Below are 21,419 nucleotides of genomic sequence, written 5' to 3' on the forward strand. Positions count from 1 at the left end.
GGAGGAGGATTGCATTGAAGTAGGTCTTCCAGAGTTATTCTTCTTTTTTCCTTAAAAGCATACTATATGTATATATGTTTATCCTGTACATATTATATGTTTTCTCTGTTTCTCGAGTTTTCAAAATGAATAAAAATGGTACGTGCGTTCAACATGCTTCCACTATGAAATTTCATTCATTGAGTATTAACATAAGCTTCGAAAAATACGAAACTATGATGTGAGATCTACTTATAAATCAATGTACGCCTCAATCCAGACCTCAATTTGAATCCTAAGTCAATGCATCTATACCTCAATTTGGAATCAAACATCAACTTAACCTATCGTTCCTTCAATTAACACTCAAATTTCATATGTTATATATATATATATATATATATATATATATTATAAAATAGGAAGAAGTGTTTTAACTACTAAGTTAGGTGGTTGTTTTATGGTCTTTCATAGATACTTGAAATAAATTAAATGAAAAATAATTTTAAAGTTTTGTCCATGGCTCAAACAATAATAACATTTAAAAAAAATGAAAAGAACATTTTAAAGGGGTGTACTCACTTTCTCCTCTTTTTTTCCCCAATAAAAATAAAAGGGGAAAACCCCTTAAAACTGTGGGTGAAGGATATATAGACAACTTTCTAGAAGTTGCATTTGAAATGGAAGAATTTTTCTTTTTCTTTTTCTTTTTCTTTTTGGAACTTGAAATTGAAGAAAATTTTGGAGCAAAACCACAACCAGTGAAATGTCATTTCTCATTTTGTTTATCCTTATTCCAATTAGAGCTATGCACCATTATTATGACTTAGAAAATATCAACAATATATTTGAGTTTTTTTTTGTCATTTTTTTAATTGTATTTGTTGAAATGCCTTAAATCTATTGAGTGACGCTTCGAACGACCAACTATGAAATGTTTGACAATTGATATATTTCTTTTGAAATGTTTGAAAATATATAACTTATTAAAATTCACTCACATTTAATATATACTAGCTATAGGTTTATTATATACCCTATAAATACTCATTGATATGTGAAAATACAATTAAAATTTAGTATTAAAGATTTCTTTTATATTCATCAATTTCTGGACCAACTTACGTACAACTCAACTAATCTCACGGGATAATTAATACTAAAGAATCTATTTATCAATTTTCTATTCTTTGTATCTTTTTCTTAAAAAAAAAAAAAAAAAAAAAAAAAAAAAAAAAAAAAAAAAAAATCAATTTCCCATCCAAAGTTGAAATTTTATGTTAACAACTTAATTCCAACCCATCCTAATATTTATTTCAAATGCTTAGTTGATAAATTATGGATCACAAAAGCAATTGCCTCATTGCTATATTTGTTTCTCAATAATTTATTTTAAAGCTTTAATTAATCTATACCATAAATTTTAGTTTGGACTAAATTCCATACATCAATGCACCTTCACTCATAAAAATTAACCTCTCAAATAATTATTATATCAAATTTATATTTGAAAATTAAAATAGTGAATTGCAAAGAAAGTTTATTTCTCACATACTTTAATTTGAGTTCTCGTTAATATTTTCTCAACTCTAATAGTTGGTTAGAAAAAATGAGAGGGATGTGTAATATTATATTATAATTCTAAAGAGTCTTAATTACTCATAATTTAACTTTTATTTATCTTTAAATTGAATTAATGGAAAACGATTTGTCAATAGATTTAATGGTAATGATAAATAGGTCATATCCAGAATAAGACATATTCATTATTCTTTCTTTAAAAAAAATCTCTCCAATAATGTAAAGGGTATTATATTATAATCTTATTGAATCTTTCAAAATTATTATTTCATTTCATTGTGTAAATTTTCTTCCTTTATTGAAAATTAATTTACAATTGCTCACAAGAATGGGGAGTCCAATAATTTATAAACAAGTGTTTAGCTTGATTTGTAAAATTTCTTAGTTCAAGTTACACATTTATTAATTAAATTTAGGGTATGTTTGGTTGGTAATCTAAATTTTGTTTTATGCATACTTTTAAATTCATTTAATTCAGTAAATATATGTTTGACAGACAATCTGAATTCTTTTACTGAAAATTGTTTTCGAATTTGTGATCCAAACAGTATGAATTTTGAAAATAACATTTTTTATGTTTTCATTGTATCAGAAATTTGAATTTTAAAATTTAAATTGCATAATTATATTAAATAAAGATAAAAACATTTAGAAATATAGCATGCCATAATATAAATTCAATCCAACCTTTTAAAAATTAAAATAAGTATTATGTAGTATATTATAAATTAGGTTAAATTCCAAAATTGGTCCCGTTTTGATAAAAATTAAAAATTAGTCCATATGGTTTTAATATTTAGAATTTCGTTCCGTATGATTTGATAATAACTTCATATTTTCCGTATGGTTTGTTAAGTTCTCTTAAATAGTCATAAAACTTTTATCAAACCCTAAGTAATTCTAATTATAAATTATAGGATCTAAATTTTTCTTACAAACCATTGGAATTTTTTTTTAAAATTATCCTATAAATTATATAATATTACAAAATAATAATTATACAATTCTTTTTTAACATAAAACCATGTTCGTAAATAAATTAATAATATTTTATTATCAATTAATACTTAATGGATAACTATAATTAATTTTCGATCGTTTAAATTAGGATTAAATTTCTGAATTCAACTATCAGACACATATTTGAAAATATGAAATACAACTTCATTTTCATCTAATCTCTTGTTATCAAATTTATCTTTTCAGATTACTTACCAAATACCCCGAGCTTTCTTTAATTCCAATATAACAATCCAAATAGGCAACAAAAATCAAATTTTCCAAACTAATTTAAACTCAATTTTATTAAAGTCGTGAGTAATACTCAAGAAATAATAGAAACCATCAAAGAAATAGTAAACAAATTTGGTAAGTAGCAAATTACTTTTCTATCCTCAAATTATTTGATGGAGCCTTGAACATTATTATAATTTTAATACCGTTATAAACCAATTTGTCTCTTATGAATGATGATTTGTCACAATTATTTCAAATAAAATGTTCACCATATGTAAGCTCAAAATACATAATTCTTTTAAAAATATATACACAAAAAAAAAAAAATTCACTCCAAATTTGTATTAAAAAGAAGTCATATATTCAACAAATAGATTTTTAATTGACTTGAGGATACTCTATAATCAAGTTTAATCAACTTGAACCTAAAGTCAAGGAGAAGAACTTTTCAACCCTACTCCTTATTTGACCTTAATCCAACCAAAAAAAAAAAAAAAAAAAAAAAAAAAAAACAAGAAGAAGAAGAAACTATATCCAAAATTTGATATTTAATTGGGTAAAATATTAATAAAAATCAATTGATATATTTATAAGCAAAGATTTAAATATTTAATGAGCATCTTTTCATGACCTAAGCTTTAAATAATTAATTGTCTTGATTGTTTGGCTTGGAGAAACATTATAATTTATTATATTTCGAAGGGTAACGACCTAAAATATATAATTAAAAAATAAAGAGGGAATCATGAGAATATTAAATGGACCCACAAAATTTATTTTAAAGTAGAGAAAACCATATTCTCTATAACAAAAAGTTGAATGGGTTTCTTACAAAACCATCCATATTAAATTAATGGTACATTTCTTTTAATTTTTTGAATAATTTATTACATGCATATTACTCATTAATTGTTATATATAATTATAACAATTTAGGTTCCATCAACTAGAAAATTTAGAACTTGTGTGGCTCTAAACTTTCAAATTTACAAATTAATTTGGTTTAAAAACATTTTTTATCTTCAAACTTTCTAATAATTTAGTCAATGTATTCTCAATTTTCTAATAATTTAATCTCTAAATTTTAGTTTGTAACAATTTAATCTTTGTACTTTCAGATTTATAACAATTTAGTTTTTAGGATGAAAAATATCAATTTTTATTATTTTATGTTGTATACTTTGTATTTTATATAATAATAAGTCTCTAATTAATTTATCGATTTATTTATGCAAAAAATTTCATTAAATCTTAACACTAATTTCTACAATAAAGACTAAATCGTTACAAATTTTAAAATACAAGGATTAAATTATTACATATAAAAGTTCAAAAACTAAGTTATTATAAAATTAAAAGTATATATAAGGATTAAATTGTTACAAATCAAAGTTTAGGGACTAAATTGTTACTTCTATTAAAATTTAAAGACTAAAAGTGGTTTTTAACTATTAATTTATGAACATTGTTCATTTTTAAAATATATAAATCAATGAAATAAGAAATTGAAAGTTCAAAGTTGGATAAAGTTTAAATTTATATCTAATAGGGAGTCTCGGATATCAAACCCGATCTTTCGTGGTTGCAAGTCTACAAAAAAAAAAAAAAATGGTGTATTCCTTTTCTTGAAGCTGAAGCTATTTGAGAAGGTTTGAGCAAAGTTGGTCGTGTTGAAATAATTGTAATTTGCTGCTCATTGTGGAGTCTGACATCTAGTCCTTATAAATTTATTTAAGGGGTAATTGTAACTTTAATTAAAAAAAATGAAAATAAGGTGCGTGTCCCTAGATTTTATTTTTTTTTTCAAACAACTTTCGCAAGGTATTGTAATTAAAATGCGGGATGAAAAAATCGAACCTCTGATCTCAAAGTCGATAGTATAAATATAATACCAATTGAATTACGCTCATGTTGATCGTATCATCTTTATCATTAATGAAGGGTTAGTGTCATAGTTTCGAATGTCCTGGTCTAAAAAAATTATATATAATAAACCGGCTGTTTTTTTTCTAAAAAAATAATTAAGAACAAAACTTTTCTTTAAGTTTACAACTAGAAATAAGCAAAGAAAAAAAGTTGGACAAAAAAAAGTAAAAATTGTTTTTTCTAAAAAAAATTACTCAGATTTTGTCTTCTTCTTGGCTTCCGGCGTTCGAGATCCCACGGGTTCCACACCAAAAAAGATTTAATGAAATAAAATAAATTTTCGGAAATAAAAAAAAAAAAAAGGAAAGCAAAGTTCTCAAAAGACGAGAAATGATTAAATTTTATGTATAAATATTTTGTAAAAATAAGCTTTAAAGTCGTCCACCTGTTCCCTTTCAGGGAGCACTCACTCTTCACTTCAATTCTATCCATACAACTTTTTAAATTATAAATAAATAAAAAGTCTAAATATTATATGCATTAATTCTCAAGTAAGTTTTAAAAGGTAAAACTATAGAAAGTGGAAAGATTTCACTCTTCGTCGCTAACACATATTATTCATGACTGAGTTATATTTGTTTATTTTTTAAAAAATAATTTGCTATTTGATTCATCCTAAGCCAACCACATTTATTCAATTAAATTTTCTTCGATACGTACATATTTTCATTGATATTTTTAAATTTATTATTTCGACATCGACATGAAAATTGAATCAATATTTTGATTATATAGTAAAAATTTTATGAAATTTAACCTATAAAAACAAAATATCATTAATGTGAATATAATATAAATATTAACTTATTAATTTTGTTTAAAAAGTGTTAAGAGTTTATTTACTACTTTAATTTTTTGTTTTTTTTATATAATTTTTCAAAATTATCCACTGACATTAACTTTTTATCGAAAGATATTTGAGCAGATATCAATTCGTACCCCTAGACTGTATCAATTTAATTCTTGACTAATAATTATATCAATTTAAACATTGAATTTTCTTAAGTGTATCATTTTAATTGGATAAATATTATGTGAGACTTGTTATTTTATTAATTAAACTTCTAAACTTACATAAACCCATATATTTAGACTCTCAAATTAAGATTTGTGAAAACTGTTCATTCAAAATATAATGTCAATTTTGCTAAATCGATATTTGTAGAAGTTTACACACGTTTAAGAATTTATGCATTGAAGATTTTCAAATATAATTATGATAATGGTTTTAAATCGATTCACTTATAATAATTTATAAGTTCAATTGAAAAAAGTAATATTCGACATGATATTTTTCAAACTAAATCCAAAGAAATGTGTAAATTGATACACTTATAAAAATTTAGGCATTAAATTGATATAATTATTACTTTAGGATTTAAATTAATACAATTGTATAAATTGATATCAATACTTTTAACCTTAGCTATCTCTTCTTCCTTGTCCAAAATAAGTATGATTATATTAGAATACATAAATATTAATAGAATAATAGTTTTAAATTTCTATCAACAGTATATTTTCATGTTTTTATGAATTCGACATCAATTATTTTATAAAAAAATCCATTAAACATAAAAAAGAACAAAATATCACTAATGTAAAAATTTATTTAAAAATCATTATTTACTAATTTAAATTTATTTTTTGAATTTTTGTTTTTATAAATTTTTCATAAAACATCCATCAAAATGGGTATTTTCTTCATATTTTCATCAAATTTCTATAAGATTAACATCTCGACATATTAAACCTCCCATAGAATGCACTCAGTTACTACTTTAAAAAAATAGAAAAACAAAAATAATTTATGATTTTTTAAAAAAAATAAAATTTAAATCAAACATAGCAAGAAATTTAATAATCGAGAATTGTTATGGTAACATTCAATAATATTGTTTTTTTTTCCTTTTTAATATTTTTACAAAGACGATTGGGTAAAGCTAAAATTGCTGCCCATTACATAAAGTAGAATACCCTTACACCCAAAAAAACCGAAGGATTTTCCTTTCTTTTTCCCCCCTCAAATAAACAAAAACACATACATTTTCTTATATTTACGATTATTTACCCACTTAATTAACTCTCTCTCTCTCTCTCTCTCTTTTTTTAAACTTTTGTTTATGATATTTCAATTCCCAAAAAAGAAGGAAATAAAAATTAAAAAAAAAACCAAAATTTTTACGGATTCTCTTTCAGGATTGATGCCAATCCCGTAACGATCTTAGCTCCTCTATCGAGACTCTTCGGTTTGATCGCCGGAGGTTGCCAGGCCATCACTGCCACCGCCGTCTTCTCGCCGCCATACAAACCTTTCTGCGGAGGAGGCGATGAAGCGATTGAAGAATTACTCTCAAGTGATGTAGTCGTCGTCGTCGTCGTTTCATCGCCGAATATCAATTCGAATTCTCCGCAATCCGTCTCTATCGGCGATTGCTCGTTGTTCTCGTTTTGATTCATGTTCGTGATTTCAATCTCCTTTACCGATGGATTTGGAGGTTTGGATCTGATGTGAGGGGACAGCCATTTCGCTCTCATGTATTCAGCTTTCCTCCATGGCGGAAAGTGCATCCCCTTCTTCTTCAAGCTCTGTCTCGCAGCTTCTGATACGATCGAGACGATTTGACCTAAACGATCCGTTTTGCCGACGAAGATATTCGGGAGTAATTGAAGAATCGCCTTGTACATTCCGGTCGAACGAGCGATCTCAAACTCCGATCTGAAATCTATGTCTATCACCAATCTTTCATCCTCCATCATCACATCGATGTATTCATATTCCCCTACACACATATAACTTCTAGCTTAATTCGAGTCTAATGAAGGTGTTTCTTTCTTTCTTTGTATTTTGTTTTTGTTTTCAGAAGAGCGCAATGAGGGAAGTACCTGCGGGATGTGAAGGGGATTTATCCCATTTTGATTTACAGATTGAAGAATCGTAACCGAGAGATGAAAGTCCCTCTGTGACAACTTTTCTCAAATCGTCTTTCCTTTTGTGAATTTTGCTGTTCTTCTCAACAATCTTTGCGGTGTCGGCTAAGAGATTTCTTTCAGCTACGCTGGCGCAAGGAATCAGACTCTGATTCACATGAGGATTTCAATCAATTTTAGTTTCACAAGCTGAGAACTAAATTTTCAGACAAAATTTGAAGTGGCATTTACCTTGAGTAAGTCAGAAACATCGGCACCAGATGATCCGATTGTTACTGATTCACCAAAACCACTGCCGAAGTCATCGGACTCATCATCAGAACTGTCATTATTGTTACCGTTGAAGCAATTGCAGCGGTTGCGACCATTCTTCACACCAGTGGCCACCGACAACTGCTTTTCGTTACTCTCCTCTATAAAACTCTGAACCATTTTAGCTAAACAAATGGAGCTCGGCTCAAACTCAGAGACTCCATCTTTGTTAATGATGAACTGTGCAGCTTCCCCAGCTGCGATTGGCTTTTCCGCAGTAGAATTCTTTAGAACATTCGGAAACGGCCGATCAAATAGCTTTCTGAGACGCGATTTCAGAACTGGTTTGCCTGGATCAGCACGAATGGCAACCCTTCCAGTTGGAGGTTCGATATCAATAGGTTGAATCTTCATCTGAAGAAACAAAGAAAAGGTACAAACAGATTCTTAGAACAAGAATAGTTAAAAGAAAAAGAAATGGGGGTTTTAAGCTTAATCTGAACTCTAAAACCCCCAGGCTCTCTGTTTGATGCAGTAATTAGTAATTACGCGCTCTCGTCATCTCTGGTTCATTCTGATGGCCAATTAATAAACATCGATTCCTAATTAATTTCACGGGCTCAGAGTGAATAAAATCGAAGTAGATAAACCTAAACTCGATGCTTCTAGTTTCCTCTTATACATTCATCCTCCATTCAGAAATCAAGGGAAGAAAAGGAAAGATTACACAAAATTGATGGAGAATCAAAGAAATTAAAACCAAGAAATCAATGCCTGCAGCAGTTTATCCAAAATTCATTCCTCTCCACCAACCACTCTTCTCGTATTCAAAATTACGGACACGAAAAAAAAAACCCTAGGAAGTCAGAGTATACTAAAAATTTCACCGAGAGGATGCTAGAAATGGATACCTTTCCCCGAATTTCCATGGAACTGAGGCGGATAACTTCGTGACTAAGCGAACGAGAAAATTGGATTTCGGATCAGAGCATTTCGTGAAATACATGACGACGATGATCGGAGATTCGAAGAGTGAGTGGTGATTTGGAAGAATCGGCCGCCGGAATATTCATTTCACCGGCCCGATGGTCGTCGCCGGTGAAGATGATGAATTGATGATGATGATGAAGATAGAGAAATTTGCAGGGATTTCTGTGGTTCTGGAGTGTGAAGTGGGCAAAATTGGGGGTGGACTTCTTTATAGAAATTGAAGATTGCTGACTTGGACGGTTTAGCCACGTCATTAACTACATGGCATTTGTAATTTTTCATTGCTGATAATGTGGATTGATGACGTGGAGGCTGAAGATATTATCCGAGAGAAGCAACGTGGCGGGTTCTGATTCATTGTGAGTCAATTATTGGGAAGTTACATGAATGCCCTTTGGTTTTGTGTGGAGTGTTTGAAGACCCTCTTATTCCCCGGGAATCTCGAAAACCCATCATCAAACCGCGTGGCAAAATAGTAAATCTCTCGAAAAATCCAAAGAAAGTTTTGGGGATGCGTATAATAAATGGGCAGTCACTCGGACGGTGGTTCAGTACGTTGATGTAGAACATGTACTTCGCCTATTGGTCAATACATTACTGTAAAAATTAAATAAGATAAATCAATTTTCACTAGATTATTTGTTTATTACCACTTTTAAATTTTTAATAACGCTAAAATTAAAAAATATCTAGTCATTTCCTCAAAACATCAAAATATATATATATATATATATATATATATATATATATTTTAATATTTGTGTATCTTGACCAGCTTATATGCATCTTAATTAATTTTACGGAACAATCCATATCACCATAAATTGAAGCCATGACCTTTTAACTTTTTTATCAAGGAAATATTTTCTTATTTACCACTAAACCAATTTATGATGGTTAAATTCTTAAATATTGTTAATAAGAACATTTGGACTTATAGTTAAGGTTGTTCATCAAAACCAACCAAAATGAACTTAATGACAAAATCCAATCGAAAATTCAATTTCTGTTGAAATTTTGGTTTGATTATGTTTAAAATTATAAGGAAATCGAATGTTCGATTTGGTTGCATTTTGGATTTGAAAACTGAATTAAAAACCAAACTAAAATGTTTATATTAGTTAAAATAAAAAAATTCAAATAAAACCAATTACGTATATATTACATGTAAAATCGAAAATTGAACAAAAGATTTGTGGTTCAATTTGATTTGGTTTAGAGAAAATGAACAATTCGATTTGGTTTAGTATATATCTAAAATCGATTTTTTCGGTTCGGTTCAAATTACCATGAACATCCCTACTTATAGTCAATATTCTATCTTTAGCGCTCCAATTATAATAATTAATGCTTCAAACTATTATAACATACAATACAATACAATATTACTATTTCAAATCTCTATTTTTCTAAGCCAATTTTTTAGTTCAACAAAAAATCTAGAGGTTCGAATCTCTCAACTCACATATTGTGCTCAAATGGGAAAAAAAAAATCCTAAAGTTTCATAAATGAAACCATTTAAGCCATCCATTCGAATTTTATTTGCATATTTTTCACACGTATAATACAACCCCTTTTTAAATGCAAGATTAATGAAATATTAGAGATAAATGATGTAAAAAAATGGATGGTAGCATCTTTATATTGATATGAGTAATTTTTTATCGTATCGTCTTCCACTATTTCTCTTTATTTATTTAAGAAGAATTGTATGTAAACGTTAGTTGAATTTTGGGAAAAGAATGATTATAGGTACATTTGGATTAATTCGAGGAAAAAAATATTTTACAAAAAAATCATTTTTATTTAAACACTTTTGATTAAAATACATTTGAAAAATTATTTTGAGTGATTGTCAAACACTCCAATTTATTCTAAAATGACTTATTTTTTAAACTAAACACTTGAAAATGTATTATAAACCTACCTTTTATTTAGGTATCGTTGAATTAATCAATAATGTCATGCTAGATTTGTGTGTTTGTGTGTGTCTATATATTTTAGGAACGTAAACCAAAGTACCATCGGACCAAGAACTAGAAAAATATCCGAATTATATGGAGCAAAATTATAACATTCAAAGTCAATTTACTTAATATTATAATGGAAAGAGGGAGAAAATGTCAAATCTTTGAATGTAAAAATAAAAGAAAAAAAAATGTTGAAAATCTAGACCAACAATTTTCAAACAAAGTCTCTCGTGAATTAAAATGTAAACCTCTTTTGACCGAATATTACAAGGTCAAATAATTTGTTAGGTTAAATTTAAGGTAATTATTTTAAATACGAAATTTGTGGAAATATTTTTAAATATAGTAAAATGTCACTATCTATCATTGATAAATAATGATAGACATTGATAGACAAACGATAGATACTGACATTTTACTATATTTGTAAATAACTTAAGCTCATTTTACTATATTTGAAAATAATCATAAATTTGAATTCAAATTTAACATTTAAAGTTTGTGTTTATTTGATGCATAAACTTTCAAAATAATAAATTTAAACTTTAACCTTTTAAATTATTTTACAGGTTTTCTAGATACAAAATTGAAAGTTTAAGATTTATTCTATTAGATATGAAATAATTTTAAAGACAGAGAAAAAAAACTCAAATTTTAGAGACATATTTAACATTTTTAAAATTTAAAAATTATACAAACCTTACAAAATTTGGAGATTAACTTTAGAGGTTAACTTTTGTAATTTAGCTTAATTTGATCAAATAGAGAACAAAATTTGTTGATTAATGTCATAATTTTAATGACTTAAAAAATGGGTCCAATGACAATTGAATTGATGTAATGTTAATTTATTAGCATTCATGTTGATTTGTTTCCAACGTTCAATGACATTGTTGCTTTGGCCTCCTTCTCAAACTCTTTGATTTGGAAAGATATTTTTCTAGCGTTATTTCCTTCCTTATTTAAGGATTTTAAGTGTGGTTGGTTGTGATCGTTGTGTTGTTTATTATGTTTGCCTTAAAAAAAGACATATTGTTTTCTATTAGACCATTCTAATATAATTAAGTAGATAAGACATTAATTATCATTCTAAAAAGGAAAAAACAATATAGATTTGAAAAAAGTATAGAGAAAATTATATTTAATTATCTATTGGTTTCTATGTATTATTGATTACATATTAACAATGTTTTCAAAATCAAATCCAACTTTTAAAAAAACTTTTGAAAAAACAGTTATGAAAAAGTGGTTTTGTTTATGAAATTTGGGCAAAATTTTAATTCATACGTCTATGTAGAAATTATGAAAACCATATCAAACAATTGTGTGAAACAAGTACAGATTAAATACTTAAAATAAAACATGTCAAGAATTTAGGACTAAAATCAAATATATGATTAACAATAGCAATGAGAAATATATAAAAGTTCAACAAATGTACTATATTTAAAATTTAAATTATATTCATTCATAATAACAACACAAAAAAAATGGATATAAAAAATTGGAAATGGGTAAACAAAGTTAAGAGTTGATGGGTTTTTTCTTTTCTTTTTTCTTTTTTTTTTGAAAAAAAAATTATGATTAAAAAGAGTACTAAGATGGGAAAAAAAATGGAGACATAATGAACGAGGTTTCCATTAAAGGGGACAGAAATTCTGCTTTTTTTTATTATTATTTTTTAAATGTAATTATTCTTTTTGTTTAGATAAAGAAATATTAAATATCCATTGGTATTATGTGTCAACCACTCGTTGATTTTAATGAAGAAAATAACAAATGTGTTATGTTGGATTATAATCATTATAATTCTTAAGGTTTTTCTTTAAAAAAATGTAATGTATTTGGTAACAATTCTTTTAAAAAGTATTTTTGAAATGCAGGAAAAAGAATATATGGGTAGGAAATAATTAAACAAACGGCCTTCCTTTTAAAAACAAAAGATGAAAAAGGCTATTAATTAAAAAGAGTGGGGTTCTTTTGCCCATAAAAACAAATAAAATTAACTAAGAAAAGCTAAAAAAAAAAATGTTGGAAAATAAGTCAAAACCTCAAATCAAACAATGATATGATATCAACACAACATGTTGTAAAAAAAAAAAAACTCGAAGTAATATTTTCATCCTTAAGTTAAATTATTAATTTGGTAATTTGGTAACTATACTATTTCCTCTACCTATAGGTTTTACCATTGGTAGGATTTTATGAGAAGAATTTTGACTTCGAACTAGTTTTAAATAGAACCAAGTAAAATAGTTATAAATTTATAATGAAAGTTTAAATGGATTATTTGAGTAAGTTTAAAATTTTAATTTATATGATTATTAATTTTAGATTTTAATTGATCAAATCCAAAACTTTAAAGGTATAAATCGTTTTCCCCCTCTGTTTCTATACATAAAAAATGGAACTATGTTATATATGTTAAATCTCTCCACATACTTGGTTTTTAGGATTTTCAAATTTTCTCATTATATCATTAAAAATTTAAGTATTAAGATTTGTTTGGAATGACAATTTATGTCTAAAAATAATTTATATTTAAATATATTTTAAAAAATTATTAAAACGAAGAAGAAATTAAAATTCTGACATCACCGATTTCTTTTGCGCTTACCTTCTATTAAATAAATGGATAATTTGATCGTTGAAAGTCTATCCATTATAAAAAATTAAATAATAATAATAATAATAATATATACTTCTATCAAATAGTGTTTACTTGAATGAAGTTCCCCAATATTACTTTACCCATTCAAAATTGATGCATAAAAAAAGTGGAATTAAACATCACAGTAAATGAAATTAATATAAAGTAACATAAACATTCATTGTATTTGTTTCAAATTATTCTATATTCTTTTGATGATTAAAAAGCAAAAGTGATTAAGCAAATCATTATGGATAATAAAATAAGAAATTCCCCACTAATACGTTTGTTGCATCTTTTTGATGTTTTTAGCTTTAAAGAGGCAAGATTATCAATGCCACCTCAATTAGTGAGCCCTTTAAATCATACTTACTTCAATTTATTGATTAAATTTTCCATTTTAATTAATAAAGCTCATGATTCTCAAACTTTAAAATGCTTTTTGGAACATGGGCTTTTGTTATTTACTAATACTTATATTTTTAATTATATTATTTATTATTATTATTATTTATGCTTACCACAAGCTGCACACTTTATTTTAAATGTATTTGTATATATATATATATATATATATTTATGTAAACAACCATAAATAAAAAAAAATGGTTGATTATTATTTATTGATCTATGTCTAATAGGTTAGTGTTTTATGTAATAGTTATTAAATGAATTAATTCACCATTAAGTATATTTAATTTTTGATGTAAAAAAGGCATTTTTGGTCCATCCTTCAATCTTGTGGACTTCCCAATAATCTTTTGTTTCTTTTCCTTTTCTTTTTGACACATGGGGAAAGTATCAAAAGGACATCCACTTTCTTTTCTCAATGGCTAAAGCTCTAATTTCAAAGCCCTTTGATGTGTGTATTTCCAAGGCTTTTAATGTGAAAAAGAATCTAGACAATGAAAGTAATTAAAATTTCTCTATAGTTTAGTAGGTTCATTTATATATATATATATATATATATATATATATATTAAATAGTAATGTGGGAAAGTAAATATTACGTGTTCAAGTCAAAACGAGTATAATTCACTTAACATATAGATATATTAATGATCAAGTATCTATAGTTCAAATCTTGTTTATTCTATTAAACTAAAAAAGTAAAATCTTACCAGTTCAAAATAGAAAAATAGTAAGAAGAAGAGTTACAAGAAACAAAATTTTAATTTTTTTTTAATGATTTTTACTTTGTTGAGTGAATCCAAATTTATGGGGCAATTGAGCTCCAAATTTGCATAGGTATTGAATTAATATATTAATTAAAACTAAGACATAAATGTGTTTGAAAATCGACTGATAAACCATTCAAAAGTTACCATCTAAAATCTCAAACATTAAAATCCACTTCAACTTAATCATAAGACTTAACCATAAGATGATCAAATAATTGTCAAAATGAACTTAGCTCAGTAGTAATTGATATGACCTTCCTCCTTAAAGGTCAGAGACTCAATCCTCACCCTCGTAATTGCAGTAAAAAAAGATGATCAAACAATTCTAAGTGTTCGAGTTTTATGTCAAAATGAGACTCTAACTTTTAATTTTGTGTTTGATATATCTGTAAATTTTAAAAGACCTCAAATAAGTTAAGAACCTATTGTAGGCACAAATTTAAAGTTTAAGAATATGTTATAAGCTTTTTAAAGTTTAGGGACTTATTAGATATAAATTCAAATAGACTAATTTAACCAAGAGGCCAAAGAAGTAAAACAAACCCCTCAAATTCAAGACTTTGGCCAATTAAAACAATGGTAAAAGTAGAGGCCAAGATGGGGGTTTCATGAAAGTATACTATACATATAATGGAAAGAAAAAGTGTCATTTTCCATCACAATTGAAGTTTGTTTGAGAGGGTGAATGTTTGATCAAAAGGGATTTTCATCCACAATTTTTCTTGGGGTAGATGAGAGGTCAAATCTTATCTTTTGTCACACTCATAGTAATGAGGGAGTAATACTTTAAAGAATCTACATATTCATCTCTAAGGGGTTAATAAATGTTTTTTTTTCAAAAAAAAAAAAATGGTCAATAAATGTGGTTTGATTTTATTGTTGTAGATTGTACCTTTTCAACTTTATCCTAAATTCCATTCCATTATAAATTTTAGAGTAAATTACAAAAATAACTAATAAAATATCAAGAGTTAAGATTGGACCTTCAAACTTACAAAATATAGAAATTATAACAATTGCATGAATTTAAAAGGTCATTTTTTTTTTATCATTTAAGGGTCAATTTTAACACTTGTAAAAATTTGAAAGCTCAATTCTTACCATCGAAAGTTTAAAAATATAATTACAACTATCATCATACTTCAGGGATTACAATTTTACCTTAAATTTTAATTTTTGTATTTTATTTATATGCAATGTAATATTTAAATATTATCACAACTAAAGTAAGATTAATAAACTTTAATAGGCCATACATAAACTCACTTATCAAATCTTTTAAATGTTCGCGAATCATATTTTCTATTTTTAAAACGTTCAAAGATTAAATTGATAAAATTACCTTATAGAATAAGAGGTAAAATAAACTTTGTAGACAATTCATGAAACATTAATGTCATCGTTTTTTAGTACAAAATAATGGTGGATGAGAATCGAACTTCCAACTCTAGAGAAGAAGGTCATGTCAATTATCTCTAAAGAAGAAGATTAGGTCAATTATCGTTGAGTTAAATTATTAAAAAAAAAATTCATCAAACACACACACACACACACACATATATATATATATATATATATAAATAAAGTGGTTTTTATAGAGTGATGGTATCCTTTTTGGGCTTTTTGGCATTTGGTTGTTGGCATTTCTTTTGTTTCAAATTGTCCAAGCAAAAAACAGAAGAAAGGGGACTGAAAACTTACCCTAAAATCCAACCAAACTCATGGGGATCTCAAACTAATCCATCTATATATCATGACACTGAAGTTGCTGAAACATGCGCTAATATATACATATATTAATGTCATTCCCTATTAAAAGGCCTATTTTGATGACCTACCTAGGGAAACCTACTTAATTATCAATGGTATTATCAAAAGCCTTAATCATATATTAAATATAGTCTAATAGAGAGAAAGAGATTATTGATGATTTCAAAGGTACTTTGCAAATTATTAATTAAGGTTCTCTTTCATATATGGTCTTACCAATGAGATCATTAGGGTTTTGAATTTCGAGTTTAATATATTAATATCATTCCCAAATTATTTGTGGCATTGAATATTGGACATTGAAATATTGTAAGGACCGTCAAACTTCTTAGAGGTAACTTATTTCTTTCTTTATTTATGATACAATTGGATTATATAAGTTATTTAAAATTTAGTCAATACCCTTACTTGTTATCGTGTGTGTATTGTATATATATTATAACTATATAATATTCTTACATAATTTCTTCTCGATAATATAATATGTAGATAACCATAGTATAAAACAACCACCTATCAAATTATATTATCAAACATCATGGTTAGTTAGTACAAAGTCTAATGTTATGAGAAATTAATTTCTATCTAAAACACCTATACTATAGGTCCAAAAAACTTAGATTAATGGAAGTACAAAAAGAAAATAAATACTAAACAATAAACAAACAAGCTTAGAATAGGAAAATAATGAGATGATTCTTATTTAATCAATTGTTACATAAGTTTATTTTTTTTGTTGATGTAGTAGTACAAGAAATTCTAATGATTTTATGTTATATAAAAACAATAACTTAAGTAGTGAGGTGTCTAAATATTAATGACATAATGCTACTATAATATACCAACAAACATATATGTTCTAATACGAATATATATGTTCAAATAATTTGAGTATAGGTGTACTCTAGACTCTTATTTTATGGACATAAATGTTATTAATAAGAAAGATAAGACATTTTTGTCTCTTTAGAAGAAAAATTTAGGTGCAAGACAACAATGTAACATTTTCTTTGAATTTTTTACAGAAAAATTTAGTGGGTGGGGATTGATGAAGACATAAAGCTTTAGAATTAGAGAGAACATAACACATAATAGTGTTGAATCCTTATTTTAATTGTAAATTTAAACTATTAATAGTAAAGGAAAATAGTGATTTTGGTTTGTCTCGTTCTCTCTTAATTCAACTTAATGATACCTACTCTAACAATGTGTAGACTTTTTCTTAGTTGTTAGTGTTTTATTTAAAATTTCACAAGTATATATATATATATATATATATATATATATATATATTAATCTAAAAGAAAAATTATGATATTTTTAAAATTTCATTAAAATTGCTTTTGTTGTGAATTTGAGGAGCAAAACAAGAACACGAATATAGATAAAATATAATATAATAATATTAAATATATATAATATAATATAAAATAAAATAACTAAAAGCATAAAATAATTAAAATTATAAAATTGGATAATATGAAAATTAGTGAAAGTGTAATTCTCACCAATGTATGTGTGATTTTAATATCACCAAATGCCGCTATTTATAGGCAAAGTGGAAAGTAGAATGTAGACTTACATGAACACCAAGTATGAATAATTATAAGGCACATGGACAACATGAAGGGTGACACATGACTTTGGGACACTAAGCAATGAACATCTATTTATTATTATAATATTCATAATACTTCCCCTTAGATGTCCATATATATATATATGAATTATGCCTCGTTAAAAGCTTACTAGGCAAAACTCAATGGGAAAAAACCTTAGTGAAGGAAAAAGAGTACATATTTCATATAATACATACTCTTAAAAGAATACAATATATTTACTCCCCCTCGTGAAAACATCACTTGATCTTTGAGTTGCCGCATTCCATGTTGTGCACCAATTTTTTCAAAAGTTGCGGTTAGTAATGCCTTTGTAAATAAGTTTTCAAGGTTATCCTTCGAACAAATTGGTTGTATAGTGATGTCGTCATTTTCTTCAAGATCATGAGTGTAGAAAAGTTTCGGTGAAATATGCTTTATTTTATCTCCTTAAATATTTCTTCCTTTGATTTGGGCTATGTAAGCTGTGTTGTTTTCATATAATATTGTTGGAAGCTTTTTATTAGAAGACAAGCCACGCACTTCACGAATGTGCTGAGTCATTGACCTTATCCATACACATTCTCGACTAGTCTCATGAATTGCAAAAATTTCAACATGATTTGAAGAAGTGACTGTTATAGTTTATTTCACCGATCGCCATGATATAGTAGTTCCTCCACATGTGAACAGATAACCTATTTGAGATCTACATTTGTGTGGATCAGATAAATATCCAAAATCTGCATAACCAACTAGATCAAATTTGATTTATTTGAATAAAACAAATCCATATCGATTGTTCATCGGAGATAACGGAGTCTATGCTTAATTTCATTCCAATGTCTTTTTGTAGGAGAAGACCTATATTTAGCTAATAAATTTACTGAAAATGCAGGCTGGTCTTGTATTATTAGCAAGATACATAAGTGCACCAATTGTACTAAGATATGGTACTTCAGGACCAAGAAGTTCTTCATTATCTTCTCGAGGTTGAAATATATCTTTATTTATATCTAATGAATGGATTTCCATTGGACTATTTAATGGATGTGCTTTGTCCATATAAAATCTTTTCAAAATTTTTCCTGTATAAGTTGACTGACGAATAAATATTTCATTTTCTAAATGCTCAATTTGCAAACAAAGGCAAAATTTTGTTTTTCCGAGATATTTCATCTCAAATTCTTTCTTAAGATATTCTATTGCCTTTGAAAGCTCTCCAAGAGTTCCAATTATATTCAAGTCATCAACATATATAGTTATAATAGCAAATCCTAATTGTGATTTCTTTATAAAAACACACGGATATATTGGATTATTTTGATATCCTTCTTTCAATAAATATCCACTTAGGCGATTGTACCACATTCGTCTTGATTGTTTCGATCCATATAGTGATCTCTGTAACTTTATTGAATATCATTCTTGGGAATTTGATGTATATATTTCAGGTATCTTAAATCCTTCTGGGATTCTCATATAAATATAATTATTAAGAGATCCATATAAATATGTTGTGACTACATCCAGAAGATGCATATCCAGACTTTTATACACAGCCAAACCAATTAAATATCTTAGTGTAATTGTATCTACCACCGGAGAATACGTCTCCTCAAAATCAATACCAGGTCTTTGTGAAAAACCTTGTGCAACTAGTCTTGCTTTATATTTTGTGGCCTCATTATTTTCATTTCTTTTCCTCACAAATACACATTTGTATCCCATAGGTTTAATACCTTTTGGTGTTCGAACTACTGGCCCAAAAATCCAACATTTTGAAAGTGAGTTTAATTCTGCCTCGATTGTTTCTTTCTACTAAAGCCAATCTTTTCTATGTCGACATTCTTCAACAGATTTTGGTTAAGGATCATCATTTTCAGATATAATATCAAGAGCAACATTTTATGCAAAAATGTTGTCAATAATTACATTAGTTCGATTCCATCTTTTTCCCGTCATGACATAATTTATTGAAATCTCATTATTATCTTTAGGTATTTCACATTCCTCACTAGTCATATCGAGGATTTCTTTATAGGTATTTACATCCTCAACCAAGTCTTTTTCACTATTAATTATTTTTCGTTTTCGAGGATTTTTATCTTTGGAACCCACAGGTCTACCACGCTTCTGGCGTATTCTAGACTCATTAATGACAACTTGTTGTGTTGGGATATCAATTTTTTATGGAACATTTGCAGCTGGTATATGTGACTTAGTTACTTTCTTTGCATCTATAAATGCATCTGGTAATTGATTTGTTATATTTTGAAAATTAATTATTTTATGAACTTCAAGTTCACATTAATCTGTACGGGGATCTAAATGAGACAATAACGATGCATTCCATGTAATTTTTTTCCAACTTCTTAATTCCTCTCTCTAATATTGAAAAATTTCTCTCATTAAAAAGACAATCAGCAAATCATGTAATAAATACATCACCCGTCAGGGGCTCAAAATATTTAATAATTGATGAGAAATCATGTCCAACATATATTCCTAACCTCCTTTGAGGACCCATCTTAGTGTGTTGTGGTGGAGCAGTTAGAACATATATTGCACATCCAAAAATTCTCATATGGGAAATATTTTGCTCATGACCATAAGCTAATTGTAATGACGAGTACTTATGATAAACTACTAGCCTAATACGTACAAGTGACGTTGCATGCAAAATAGCATAACCCCCTACAGATGAAAGAAGCTTAGCTCTCATAAGTAATGGTCTTGCAATTAATTGCAAACATTTTATGAATGATTCTCTAAACCATTTTGTGTATGAACATGAGCTACAGGATGTTCAACACTTATCCCAATTGACATACAATAATTATCAAAAGCTTGGGATATAAATTCACCAACATTATCAATATGAATGGTTTTAATTGTATAATCAGGAAATTGTGCTTTTAACTTAATTATTTGAGCAAGTAATCTTGCAAATGCAAGATTTCGACTTGATAATAAGCACACGTGTGATCATTTGCTGGATGCATCTATTAATACCATAAAATATCTAAATGGTCCATTTGGTGGGTTAATGAATCCACATATGTCACCATAAATTCGTTCTAAGAATGCAGGTGATTCAGTTCCCACTTTAGCTGGTGATGGTCTAATTATCAATTTTCCTTGAGAGCAAGCATCACATGATAATTCATTATATTGAAGAATCTTCTGGTTCTTCAATGGGTGTCCATTTGAATTCTCAATAATTCTCCTCATCATTATAGATCTTGAATGACCCAATCGGTCATGCCAAATTATAAATTTGTTTGGATTCATGAACTTCAAGTTCATTGTTGCATATGTTTCAATTACTTGTATATGAGTATAATACAATCT

At 27.2% G+C, this 21,419-nt stretch overlaps 1 protein-coding gene across 1 annotated transcript; it reads right to left on the reverse strand.

The window, feature by feature from the left end:
• Window positions 1-6,593: 6,593 nt before the first annotated feature.
• LOC120067865 (uncharacterized) lies at window positions 6,594-9,083 on the reverse strand. The gene is made up of 4 exons (XM_039019471.2): window positions 8,817-9,083; window positions 7,885-8,319; window positions 7,609-7,801; window positions 6,594-7,505 (listed from the first exon to the last, which is right to left on the reverse strand). The coding sequence occupies exons 1-4, from the start codon at window positions 8,832-8,834 to the stop codon at window positions 6,904-6,906; spliced, it is 1,248 nt and encodes a 415-aa protein (XP_038875399.1). The 5' UTR covers window positions 8,835-9,083; the 3' UTR covers window positions 6,594-6,903.
• Window positions 9,084-21,419: the final 12,336 nt, after the last annotated feature.

Source organism: Benincasa hispida, chromosome 12 (assembly GCF_027475165.1).
Source record: "Benincasa hispida cultivar pf3 chromosome 12, pf3_genome.v1.1, whole genome shotgun sequence".
NCBI classification, from domain to species: Eukaryota; Viridiplantae; Streptophyta; class Magnoliopsida; order Cucurbitales; family Cucurbitaceae; genus Benincasa; species Benincasa hispida.

Bases quoted from the DNA above. Each gene is read 5' to 3' on its own strand.
- LOC120067865 (XM_039019471.2), bottom strand. The intron at 7,802-7,884 runs GTAAATGCCACT...CATGTGAATCAG, and splicing joins ATGTTTCTGACTTACTCAAG to AGTCTGATTCCTTGCGCCAG. The intron at 7,506-7,608 runs GTACTTCCCTCA...ATATGTGTGTAG, and splicing joins ATCCCCTTCACATCCCGCAG to GGGAATATGAATACATCGAT.